Source organism: Prosopis cineraria, unplaced genomic scaffold (assembly GCF_029017545.1).
Source record: "Prosopis cineraria cultivar Desert tree isolate PC_DT_omini unplaced genomic scaffold, ASM2901754v1 PC9, whole genome shotgun sequence".
NCBI classification, from domain to species: Eukaryota; Viridiplantae; Streptophyta; class Magnoliopsida; order Fabales; family Fabaceae; genus Prosopis; species Prosopis cineraria.
In genome coordinates this window covers 29,294,493-29,308,335 of record NW_026555340.1, presented here as the reverse complement: position 1 = coordinate 29,308,335, position 13,843 = coordinate 29,294,493, and the positions used below count along the sequence as shown (strand labels likewise).

At 32.5% G+C, this 13,843-nt stretch overlaps 1 protein-coding gene across 3 annotated transcripts; it reads right to left on the bottom strand.

Annotated features, from left to right (window-relative positions):
• Positions 1 to 2,787: 2,787 nt before the first annotated feature.
• LOC129320821 (FKBP12-interacting protein of 37 kDa-like) lies at positions 2,788 to 8,976 on the bottom strand. 3 transcript variants are annotated; one of them, XM_054966456.1, is made up of 14 exons: positions 8,698 to 8,969; positions 8,577 to 8,616; positions 8,429 to 8,496; positions 7,980 to 8,047; positions 7,860 to 7,896; positions 7,419 to 7,506; positions 7,202 to 7,266; positions 7,034 to 7,111; positions 6,707 to 6,754; positions 5,910 to 5,963; positions 5,339 to 5,500; positions 4,857 to 4,926; positions 4,261 to 4,316; positions 2,788 to 3,036 (listed from the first exon to the last, which is right to left on the bottom strand). In XM_054966456.1, the coding sequence occupies exons 1-14, from the start codon at positions 8,722 to 8,724 to the stop codon at positions 2,887 to 2,889; spliced, it is 1,011 nt and encodes a 336-aa protein (XP_054822431.1). In that variant the 5' UTR covers positions 8,725 to 8,969; the 3' UTR covers positions 2,788 to 2,886. The 3 variants fall into 3 exon arrangements, with proteins under 3 accessions (XP_054822431.1, XP_054822433.1, XP_054822432.1); XM_054966457.1 differs by lacking the exon at positions 2,788 to 3,036 and adding an exon at positions 3,385 to 3,705 and having other exon boundaries at positions 8,698 to 8,976; XM_054966458.1 differs by lacking the exons at positions 8,577 to 8,616; positions 8,698 to 8,969 and having other exon boundaries at positions 7,419 to 7,526; positions 7,840 to 7,896.
• Between the last annotated feature and the right edge of the window lie 4,867 nt (positions 8,977 to 13,843).

Genomic DNA, 13,843 nt, shown 5'->3' with positions numbered 1-13,843 from the left:
ATCTCATATTATATAACAGATTTTATTCATCTCGTGCGAGGGGATGAATACTAGTTATGTATATGTATGTATGTATGAATTTCAAAAGCGATCCAGTGACTGAATGGTCCAAATTCGGGACAGAATACATCTTTTGAATGAAAAAAAAAATCTACGGGAAGAATTTCTTCACTTGTTTTGTGAAAGAATCGTTTAATTACACGCAGTTTTCATGAGTTTAATTTTTTTTTTTTGAAAAAAAGAACACCCTGATGGTAATAGTTAAAAGAATTTTACATAAAATTCCTATAATATAGCTTCTCAGATAGTTTCGGAAAAAATCAATACATTTTCCCACGGAGAATGTATGCATTTTTCACCACATCGCTACATTGTTTTAGTGAATTTTAATTTGCCGAATAAGAGAATGCTTTTATAGGAGTGTTAGTAAAATAATGGTCATATCAATGGACAAATTGTGCGTGCGTGTGCGCAGTGAATGAAATGGGTAATGTGGGGTTATTTAGATAGTGATAAATAGTATATTGGTGACGGTGTGGGTATGGAAGAATATGGATAATATAATAAAGGAAGAGAACAGAATAATGTATGGCATGAAGTTAAATATAATAAAGACGAAGAGGAAGAGGAAGAGGAAGAGGTGGGAGAGGATAAGTATTGGGACGAGAGAGGCTTCCAAACGACCCTGGAGAAGTGAAGGACGGATGCCTGCCACATCACCCCTACGTGTGCCTGCTTTCCCACTTCCACTTGTATTCCTCGCTCGCTATTGCAATAAAATACGCCGACTCAACTCAAACCAAGAAAATGAATAAATATATACTATCTTTTGTAAAAAATATAAAATATTTTTAATTAAATTTTACTCCTCAATAAAATAATTATTTATTTTTAAATTAATTATATTTTTTTATATTTATTTTTATTAAACACCCTATAATAAATATAAAGTCACTATCAATAAGAGCACTTTTGAAAAATATGTAATAATTACATCTCAAAAGATTAAAAATGCTTTACATTTTTAAATATCTAACTCCTCAAAAAATACCTTATATTTTTTAATAAAGGGAGTATTTATGTATTATAAATAATAGATTACTCTCTACATTTTACAATACATTTCTTTTAAAGTTATTGCACCCTTACTAAAAAAATGTAATTAATTATTAAAAATATAGGGTGTATATATATATAATATTAATTTACCCCTCAATTTAAATCGTTCAAGTAAATAGGAATAAAACAAGAAAAATATCCGTTATTATTGTTGCTTTGGTTTTTCAGTGAAATTTATGATACGGAACAATTTTTTAAAAAACCAAAGGTACCTTTGAAACGAAAAAATTAAAAGGGAGGGAGGAAAAGAAAGAGGGGGGGGGGGGGGATGATGAAGGCTATGAGGACAAGATCAAGTTTCTCGACTTCACAAGTTCATCGCTGATCGTTGCTTGGAGGAGAGCCCGGGGAGAAAGTTCAATTCGCCGACTACACGCTTAACGATCTAAAAATGGAAATTAAATACTGAAATCTTTTTTAGTAAATACAAGAAATAAATTTTACCAACAAAGAATATCTCCCCCAAAACATTGAGAACACTAAAGATTCGTTTGGATTTCAATCAGATATAATTAATTATAAAAATAATAATTAATATGATTAATTTGGATTATAATTGATTATAATTGATTATGTTACAACATGATCATAATTGGATACCATTTTTTTAAAATTAATTTTGATAGAATAAAAGGTGTTTGAATGATTTAGTGAAAATCAATTTTAGATATATAAATTACCATAAAGTATATTTTGTTTGAAAATTAAAATATTGATAAAATTGTATTTAATGTTAGTAAATTTGTTCAACTTTATTTAACAAGTAAAATATATTATTTAACTTATATAATTGATTAATTATAAAAATTTAAATTATATTAACATTAATAATTTAATGAATGTAAAAACTAAGTCAATATATCTCAATTCAAATAAATTTAATAAAACATAAAGAAATAATTCTTAAACATGAAACATCAATTTTATAATAACTAAATATTTAGTTGATAATACACAAGTTAATTTTTAATGACAAAATAAAAATGTTATGGATAACAGTAAGGATGAATATTCATAACGTGATAATCTTTCTCTTGCTCTATTTTATGCTCTTTTCTTTTTTTTTTTTAATTAGAGTGCCAGACACTAACAACCTGAATTATGATAGAGTTAAAATTATAAAAATCAAATTATAACAAATCAAAGCTTAAAATTGAATCTTAACTAAATCAAACCTATAGAAACCAAGTGATTATTTTTCCCATATTATTAAATTTATTTTGATTTATTTTAAAAATACAATAGTGATACATTTAATACTTATAAAATTATTTTACACAGATGTAATAAATGTTCAAAATACACGTATATAAGATTATTTAACAAAATGAATGCTAGAGATATATATTTGTATATGAGAAAGGCACCGCAAATCATACAGTACCATAAATCATGAGTCCCGTAATGCAAGGGGTATATTTGGTAGTTCAGAAATTCTGGCAAATAGTGAATGTTTGAGCACACATAATTGATATTGAAAAGTCAAGGAGATCAGCTTAAGCCCAAATGCAGTTTAAGGCGAGATGATCAATTGCGGAAAAATAAGTGTTTGGATAATTTTGATGAAAACGTGATTTCCGTACTGGTGATCAATTATAATGACAAACCCAAACAGGCAGTAAATCAGTTAGAACCCTAATGAATGGAGGGCTATTTTCCTTCCTAAAATTCTTACCAAATTGTTTATATTCTCATTCATTTTATCGCATAAAAAAACATTTTAAAAAAAAAATCAGTTTTTACAAAATGCTCAAGTTTAAACGCTGATTAGTTGACAGTAGCTTCTCCCGCGTTCTTCTCTTCAGGAGCAGCATCTCTTTTATGATCTTCTACCGTTAAGCTCTTCCGTTGGAGCTCTTGTTCCAGTCTACGAATTTCCGCATCCTTCTCCTCTAATTTACCTTGCAACATATTGACCTGCAATTCAACACATAGGATCACAACCATCAAGAACCTAGAATTTTATGTTGAGTTTCTCCTTTAAAAAAAAAATACTTTCATAAATAGCTAGGAAAATACAAACTACGTTTCCCAAAAAGCATAATTTAAGTTATTTGAACAAACATACCATCAAATTTTTTTTAAAAAAATTATATTAATTAAATAAAATAAATATATTCACAATAATTTTCTAAAAACGACTGGATAAAAGACAATAATTAATACTATATTAATTAAATAAAATAAATATATTCACAATAATTTTCTAAAACCAACTGGATAAAAGACAATAATTAACAATGCTTTATTTCAATAATATCATATGTTATCTATATAATTAAAATGCAAGGTCAAATATACGTGTGTATTGTAATTAAAATAAACATTACAACTATAAATAATTGAAATAATTAAATTTATTGCGACAAGCAATAAATGATTTGAAATATTAAAAAAAAAAGTGAATATAACTTTGAAAGCAATCGAACAAAATTTCCACAGAAGAGAGCCCAATAATTAATTAAGACATCTTCCAAATGCTCCCGCAGGAGGATAATGTATTCTAAGCCACGATAATGTCACCAAAATGATCTTCTTCGAGGACCATTCTACCGTTTACTGGGTCAAGACAGCGTTGCGATCAAGCTGTATTTTTAAAAGAAAACTTAATCATCAATCTCGGATTTTTCTTCTAGTCTCGATAATTTTTTTTTAATATTTTCAATCTTTATAATAGAAACAAGATTAGATGATGTTTGTTCCCCAAATTCCTATAATTTTATTGTTTTTAATCAAGACAAGAAATGAAAATACTCAAAAAAATTACGGCGACTACAAACAAAATTCAATAAAACTATAAAAATCAATGATTGCATTTCTTCCTATTTTTAGAGACCATGTACCGGTCCAAACTTGGGGCAAATAATATATTAAATAAAGTTCCCCATGTGTTAATATCAAGCTTCACAATTAAGATATCAGACATACAATTTTTTTAATAGTAAAATAATATGATATATAATTTGTATAGATAAGTATATAACTTTTCAACTCAACATCTATAATTGGATTTTTTTAAGAAAAGTAATATTTACACCAGTTATAATTTTATTAGAAAACTTGATTGAAAAAATAAGAAACTATGCCTAGATCCAATAAGTGACAATCATATGACGCTTGATAAAAGGGATTAGTGAGAACCATTTCATTAGATCTCTCCACGTCGTTTGTCAGCACGTCCATATGCTTCTGCAACCCTGTAATCAAGTTAAAGCATCATTATTACTTAACATATGGGAAAAAAAGTGTTTAAAAAAGAAAAACTTCCAATCTGAAAGTATCGAGTTTGATACTACATCAAATGCTTAATTATGCACGCACAAACACGCAATGATGGAATTGATTACATCCAAATCTCAAACTAAATATAATTATCTTGTCAGCTTGAAATATAAAAAATATATAATGTAGTACTACGCAATTCATCAGCAACAATTATGTAACTTGAATTGGACTTTGTACCTCTCTTTATTCTATCATCATCATCATCTCCTCCCACTACTTTCTACTATTTGAATTTGAAATTTAAATTTCTCCCCCAAAATTTTGTTCAAATCAATATATCTTTCAGTAAAAAAAAAAATCTATTATCATTTAGTCCCTGCAGTATACAGGTAAAGATCTAGTTAAATGACTATAAAAACACTCAAGCGTTAAATACATAAACGTGAGGTGAATGAGGCAGAAAATCAGCTGTCATAGAAATAGTAGTTCGAGATATAATTCAACCAACCAACCTTCAAATTGATTTCTGAGTTCTGCATTCTGGGATTTCTGCAATGCGAGTTTCAGAGCTAATTCATGCATCTGCACACCCAAAGATAGGAGAAAAAATAATATAGCAGTCAATTTCTTTTTCTGGGTATACAATATAACAGTCGGTTTATCAATACCGTAAAATGCATCAGACAGTTAACATTGCATAACGGCGTCCATACTGCTTTTGTGTCACGTTACTTATAGATATGAAATACCATCAACATCTTAATAATCTTGGTGACAGAGCCCAGGACAATTAATAAATGTCTTATTTATTGACACTTCAGAGAACAATCCACGCATACTTTTTTCCCTCCATATCTAACAACCCACTGAAAAGAAAAATGAAATCGCAAATGAATGGGAAGAGACAGGAGGACAAGAAAGAGTCAAAGATTCAAGTATAACCAAAAAAAAAACAAAAAAAAAATAAAAGAAAGAAAGAAAGAAATAGCATCACCTTTCCCTCAGAAGCTTGACTCCCGATTTCCTCATTTTCCTCCTGCAGAGTTCTGCATTTAGCCATCAGCATCTTCCCCATCTTGCTCTGGGGAGTAAAATTTACAGCAGCAATGTTATCTTGCAATTCCTTAACCTTTTTGTCCTTCTCTTCAACTAAATTCTGTCATCAAAAGCGAAAATAGTCAATATATGTAAGAATGAGGACAATTCATGTTTTGAAACAATTGACCATGGAATAGAAGCTCAAAACATTGGATTCTTAGAACAGCCACCAAAGTACAACAAACTCCTGACAATTTTCCATAATCAGCAAGGGATTGAACTAATGCTACCGTGTAAACAGAAGAACACAGCACGTCAAAGAGATAAGTGTGTTGCTTCATCACAACGAACACTGTTCATCTAGTCAGGAAAAAGCCTAGTAGAAGTTAAACTAATTTGTGTCAAGGGCAAAATGTTTTTTTTTTAGATTTAAGGTTTGTCCATTTCTCTGTGTGTATACATCCATGGGAGGAGAGACGGAGAGATGAAAAACAAATTTAACACAAGTATCAACTAATATCACAAACCTTTAGACGTGTGAACTCTTCATGAACAGCAGGATCTAGCAACAACCTTCTCGCCTGCAAGTCAAATACCAAACAAAATAAAACAACTATAAAAGACATATAAATTTGGGGATTAACTTTACTCGTGACACCATACAGCCAAATTGCTGTTAGGCATCAAAACAGAAATAACAATCAAGCTGCAAAAATACAGCAGCACAACTTTTAGAACCAACCGTTTGAGGAAGGTTATAGATACTCAGAGAATCTGTAGCAGGGTCAATCAACTTATCTAACCAACACACCAAACGATAAATAACAATAATGCAAAAATGTATATTGTGAATCCTCGACAGCCCCAGCCTCAAGCTTTAACATTCCCCGGTAGTGCAAGTCCAAAGGGAAAAAAAAGCAAGCAACAGCAGAAATGCCACTTTTTTCTCTTTTTCTTTTTGGTCGTCGGGAAATGAAGGTCTATGACAAAGCCATACCCAAAAAAAAAACAAAAAAAAAAGAGCAGAAATGCCTAAATATTAAGCAAACAAGTGAACAGGGAGAGGTACAGCAGGAAATGAGCTATAGATAGTTCATTATTCCATTCTCACAATGGGCATACATTTCTCAAAAGCTACGATGCAGTACAACAAAGAGCAATGCAGGGACTGAAACAGGGGGAAAAATGACAATCCCTGCAAGGTTGCAAGAAGCTAAAAGTTATAGAGGTTTTTCACTCTTCTCATATCAATGCACAAAGATAATTTATCAGCAAACAATTGATAGAGATATATTTAAATGTGCATGTACATCTGATATACAACCTGCATTGATGGCAGCTTGAGTTGAGCTCTTAGATCCCGGACAGCAGACTGGAAAAGTTCAAAGTTTTAGACAGGTACAAGGAGGTGTATATATATAAACATAAATTATCAAAATAGGTCAAATGCTTGTGCTAAGAGCATTAATATCTAGGTAAGGCCAATGTCAACAATATGCAGGATTAAAAAGGCCAAAAAGGAATGGTTGCAACATTTCCAATTAAATATTTTGATATATAGACTTGCAAGAATGATTAAAGAAGGAGGAGGGAAACAAGTTGGCATTTCACACATGCTATAAAGAATTGAAACCTTCTTTCCAAAATCTACCTTCAACTCAGCTATCTCTTGCTCACGCTTTGCAAATGTTACGATGAATGCAGCTTCCTTTTTCTTTGCTTTCTCAAGCTGATAACATAAAGTAAAATGTATCATTGAAAGCACGTCGACGAATGAAGAGTCTTTTGAAAGAAAAAATTGGAAGATTGGACTAGCAACCTGCTCTCTAACAGACTCTTCAGATGATTTTAAGGTCTGAAGATAATTAATCACCAATTTGGGTTCTGGAGAGAGAAAAGGATGAAAGAATTGTTCAGGTTTACAATTGAAACAGAGTAAACAAATATTCAAGAGATATAATTCTGTATGTCAAAGCTTAAAAGGGCATATGAAACACAATTATGTCTCATTTAGTAAGCACCCAATAAAAACTCACCAGGAGTGGTCCCAGCAGGTATAAAAGGTTCATTTTCAAAAGAAGAACGCCACTTTTGAATCTCAGATTTCGCAGCCGCAAGATCATTCTGCAACACATCACAAAGGTCTGGAAAAAGTTAGCAGGGAAAGATACAAGCAATCTAAGAAATGACTATGATTGATGGAACTTCGTCCAAGATAAGAATATGAGCTTCAATCCCAATTGCTTAGAAACAGCAATGAAAGTCAATCAAACATATAAAAGGTTACTGTTATCATTCAAAAACTACATACTTTGAGCATTGACTTGACCATAAATCCAACAAAAAGATTAAATGACTACAGTCCACTTCTCTTAACAACAGAAGCTAAATTCTACAAAAAGAAAAAAAAAAGGGGAAAAACAAGAAAACAATAAAATGAAAAAGATATTGCCTCACTTCTTAAAAGGAAAACGTACTTGGCATGTTGCAAGCGCATCCTTACAGTTCTGAAGACTGCCAAAAATAAGTCCCAGGATAACATTATCTACTGAAATGTTAGCAGAGCATAATTTCACACCAATCGTATTGTGAAATACCTCTCGCGAAGAGACAAAATCATTCCTGTTGTTACGCCAGGAGCAGCTTCTTCAGCTTTAGATTTAATCTGCATTGGGAACCACAAACCTTCAAGCTTAAACTGAACAAAAATAAAAAGTTGTGCACATCATAAACATGTTATCTAACCACCTCATCCAGACATAAGCAAATAAAGAACCCCAACCATCCAGTCTACATAGCGCATCTACGAATTGTTATATATAAGAACGCACATGTGCGTGCAGGAAATGAGTGAGCATGATTTCCAAATTTAACCAACATCCGCAGTATACATACCAAAATGTAAAATTAAGATGGCTCAAATTCTAGCAAAAAAGCACAGTAACAGCTTTCAAGTTCGCCCAATATCATCAACCTAAACAAATCGCCCAGGGTAGCATTGCATAACAGACTCGAAATTGTAAAATTAATAAAGTTGGAGGACAACCTTTTTAGATGAAAAGGGATCGCCATCATAATCTTCATCGTCATAGTCCGGCGAAGACCTCTTGTTACCTGTATTTCCGAACAATGATCAACTCAGGCTATTCAATAACATGCAACAAATCAGCGTCTGATAAACAAAGAAAGTTAACCTGAATGCCTTCCGGATAATCCACCTTCAAAATCAAATTCCTGTTGTTGACAAAAACATAATTTAGGCTGTACAGCGAATAAGGGTATACAAAGAAATGGCTAGAAATATCAAGAACTCACATCTTCGAAATGGGCAGGGGAAGACATGGGCAAGAACTTCAAAAACCCTAGAAATCGAAAAGGAAAATAATGCAGAGAGCAGCTAGATGGAGCAGCTGCAGCTGCAAATAAGCTTGCCTGTGAAGAAGACGATTTATCGAATCTCGAAGACAGGGAGATACTAGCCGTACTCAATAAAAATCAGTACAACCAGTTTCCCAGCTAGAATCTCAAGTCCGCCGAAGGACGAGTTTGGTTGCACCGGGTCGACGCGTCACGCCAGAATAACGACCAATTTATGTGGGTCTCGGGCCTTCTTCTCTAGATTCGTCCACTATCAAATGCAAAAAAGAAAAACGAAAATAAAAAAAGCACTACCAGGTCGACAAGTACATTTTGTCCGAAAGCAGAAGTCACAGATGTAGCCCAGCTCAGCCCAAGGGGAATCCGTGCTCGCGCAAGAAAGCTTACACTCATCCAGCAATATTGGCCCTGTTTGGTACAAAAGAATGAGGGAGTGGGATTGACATTAGCATTGATTAATCCTAAATTTTTATGTTTGGTATGAGGGAATAAGGATTTTAATCCCAAACCCAAATCCATTTAGGTGGAATTATCCAATACCACCCACCCCCTTGGTACTGGAAAATCAATCCTGGGATTGATTATTTTTTGACAAAAATACCCTCCATCTCTCTTGTCTTTGTTGTCTCTCCCTCTACTCTCCACCCCTCGCCTCTCACATCTCCACCACTACCATCCGTCAGCCTCCTCCATTGTGCTTCCCACAGCCACACACAAGAACAACGACGACGCTAGAACTAGGAAGATGAAGAACAGAGGCGACGTCGAAACTAGCAGATCTGGAGATATGGAATTGCGAGCCTAAATCATTCACCCAGATCTGGACTGCTCATTGGCCACCATCGACGACGTAGAGACTCGAGTGAAGAACAGTTGCGGGTAGCTAAGAAGGAATGAAGCTTGGCGCAGAGGAATGGCTGTGGGAAGGACAGTTGAGATAGCTCTCACCTCTCTCCTTGCAACAGATAAAAACAAAGGAATGGCTCCACCCAAATCGACGATTCGGACGATATCGCAGGAAGCATTCGATGAACTGGTGAAGGAGAACATGGACGATCTTGGAATGGACCCCACCGAGGCTCTCCAGGACGCCATTGAAACTCTTACTCTCCAAGGCGTTGATTTATCTGGTCAGAACCTTGCTGCATCCCTAGGTTTTAATATTTCTTACATCTATTTCGTTACTGAAGAAATGAGAATTTCTAGGAAATCATTTTAGAGCAGGAAATGGAATCGTCTTTTACTTCAATGTCTCTTTCCTTTTTAATTTCTTGAGTATGCTACTTTAACAATTTCTTAATTGCTAGCTTGGAATTACGTTTCTATAACTGCGCTAAGCCACGAGAAGTTAACTCCAATATTTAATAAGGAAGATGAGGAATTAATGTTCTGTAACTGCGTGAGGAATGAAGCTAAGGAGGAGGAAGATGAGAAAGATGGAGCAGATGTGGTTGAAGCCAAGAAGGAGGAAAATAAGGGTAATTGGGTCTTTTAGCAAGTTTTTGTTGCCTATTATTTTTTTTTTAATCCCACATATCAAACATGAATTTAAATCCTTATTTTTAGATTCAATCCCATTACCAATCCCATTCTCAATCCCATTTTCAATCCCACAAAATTCAATATTTTATACCAAACAGGGCCATTGGGTTGAGGTTTCCTTGTCCACTTCCCCGTCACATGTACATGGACTAGCTAGCATTTCTTCTTTTAAAATCAAAGTTTTTTAATATATTGATAAAATTAAAAGGCAAATTTGCCTTAAAACTATTAGGTATTATAAACTTTTATTTGAGACATTTTGACCCTAAAACGAACTTTAAAAAATGAGGCTTTTTTGCCCCACTATTAAATCTAAAGTTAGCTAACCGTTAAAAACTTTATTTGACTAACAAATGTATACATGGCACTGCCAAGGTGGATAGTTGATTAATAAAAAATTATAAAACTATGCATCCTCTTCCAGTCATCTTACTTGGAATCCAAAACCCAAATCTCAGCCATAACATCCTCTTCGTCTTCACCTTCATTTGCTTTCTTATTGACTAATGTTTAAACACTATAAACACAAAATTGAACCCATAACACTGAGCTATAAAATCAAACTCAAGTTTCCAACAATAACCAAAAAAGTTAAAAGCATCATAAAAACACAAAATCCATAAAGCTTTTAGCAAACCATTGAAATTTTCTCCAATGAAACCAAAATGCAGTGGTTGCAAATTGAATAAACATCCCCTTCTTCGTATTTGTGATAGTAGCTAGCTGCATACTCTATAAGGATTTTCTCTCTCCCCTTTCCTCATAATCTAAAGCACAATTGTTCCCTTCAAACCTGCAATAAAAAAAAGTGATGAAATAGTGTGAGAGAATGACAAAGGTAGTGTCAGAGAAAAATAAACAAAAACATATGAGTTCCTTCTTCATCCCTTTCTTCTTCTTTTTTTCTTTCCCCTCCATACTCAAAATTCTCAAATAAAATCTTGCAATGATTGACAAACAAAAACCCATATTAATGGAAATTGAATTTATCTAGGCTCTTGAGCTCCTAAAACAACTTTTCAATAACCAAACGCAATAGAAAACACCCAATCTAGTTCTAAACAAATCCCAAACCACATGCATATAAGTGATCAAATGAATAAAAATTTAAAATAAAAAATTTGAGAAACCTGAAAATAGGAAAAAGGGATCAAATGAAAGATCTTCTTATTCTTTATCTTTATAAACCATAATAGCAAAATTTTTCCCAAACTCATCAGAAGTTTCCTGGTTAACTTGTTCATAAACAATCTAAGTTCATGGAGACTTGGAGAGTCCACTGTGCTCTCCAACAACTCACCCTTGAAATGGTTTTTGTAGGGATTGAGGCTTTCCAAAAGCAAAAGACATAAGGCATCCAAAATCATCCTTGTCAAGTAGTTCATTGACATGTTGAGCAACCTTAATAAAGTGAGGTTCGACCATACATCTTTGAAGCAAATCACCAAACAATGAGTTATTATACAACTAAATTTAGTTCAAAGTTATCATCTCCATCAACAAACATGGAATTAACCCTTAAAAATTATTGAACATCAAGTCTAAATCTTTCAGCTTCTCTAACTTCCTGAGTAAGTTAGCAACATTGTTGAGTTTATTGAAGCCATCATGGGGGCAAAGGGCCGATAGTCAAAGCAAGAACCAGAGGAGTGCCGTCGGGTCAATATTACCAACAACACCAAGCAATCCACGAGGGAGATTTGAGGCATGTGGAGATGGGTAGTGATAGGAACAAGTGGGAATTAAAGACTTATGAGGGGGGAGAGTGAAGGTGGTAGAGGGCAGAGGAGAAGAGAGAGAGGTGAGGAAAGGAGAGGCGGAGGTTGTGCAATAGTTAGTTAGGAGGAGGAAGAAAGGGAAGGAGACAAGAGAGCTAGGTCAAATTGAAAAGACAAGGAGAAAGAAGAAATATGTGGATTCAATCAGATCATCTAGTTAATGTCGGTGTTATCTTTGTTGGCCAAACTTCTATTTTGATGGTCAAGAGATGATATATTTAACGGCAGAAAGGAAAGGCTTCTTTTCTAAAAGTTAAAGGGCAAAAATACTTTGAACAAAAGTTTATGATATCCAGCACTTTGGAAAAAAATTTTAAAAATAAACTTGCTCTTTGACCTTATATTAATATATGAAATCTGAAAAATAAGTGACACTATTTACACTTTACGAACAAACGTAACTTGTTATAGATTTATTTTATTTTAATATTAATGTTGATATATATATATATTGACTGATTCAATTTTATTTTCATTTTATGTAATCACTTATTCAAATTCAAATGACTCAAATATTCAGTTACAAACTCACAGTCTTTAATAATTTCATGTTTTTTTATAAACTTAATAATTTTACATTTTTACTTGTACAAACCCGTAACAATACTACAATAGAATACTCTAATAGGTGTTGGGACATCAAGACCTTGCTATCTCTTTTAGACAAGAACTATTTTTATTTAGTAATAGACTAATAGTACTTCTGGAGGTATTAGTAAATTTTGGAAAGGGTATAACATTCTAATGTAGTGAATTTCTTTTTGGGCTAATGAGTATTATAGACCCTAAATTATTCAACGAATAACATTCTGAACCTTAAATTTTCAAAATATACAAAAAATTTTCTTAACTTTTAAATTTCAAGTGTATAAAACATCGCTATTAAATTAGAGAAAATAGCCATTACTTTTACAGCTGCAAGGCCCAGTCGAACACTAATGTGGCACTCATCATGATTTTTTAAAAAACAACAATTGTTTTCTCTAACTTAATGACGGAATTTCAAGCACTTAAAATTTAGAAATTGAGAAAGTTTTTTTTGCACATTTAAGGAGTTAAGAGTTCAAAATATTATTCGCGTAATAACTTAAAGTATAAGATGCTCATTAATCTATTCTCTTTCAAGGACAAATGACATGTTTGCATAATATAACACAAGGGGGAGATTCAGTAAGCGTGTGGTTGAAGCTCCATGAAATGAATTCTTAGTATGTAACAATTAAAATGTAAAATATGTCTTATATTTTTATAATAATTACTTTAAAATGTGAAATACTTTTTATATATCTTTAGTAACACTCTCTATTTTAGATAAAATTTTACATACCAATAAAGTATATTAAATATACCTTACAACCTTACCTTTTTAAAATAAAAATATAAATTTTTAAAAATACTCTTCATTTAATACTCTATTGATAAAAAAAATTGATGAAAAAAAATATGTGATAAGAGTAATATTAAAAAAATATCATTAATAAAACTTTATTGGAGACACTAAGTCTTTTTTAAAAATATTTTATAATTTAAAACGAAAGAAGTACTTAACAATAACTAGTTTTTATTTTTAAAGTGAGAAAAATTAGTAGTTTAAATTATTAGTGCATATCGAACAATATACCTAGCACTTTTCATCTAAAAAAATAATTTTCTTTTTTTTCTGAATAAAAAGCTACGAAATTTCAATACATATTAAACTGGTTACATCAAGATGCAAACTTCTTTCTCCTCCCTCCATCTTTGTGAGCCAACGTGGAGGGTGG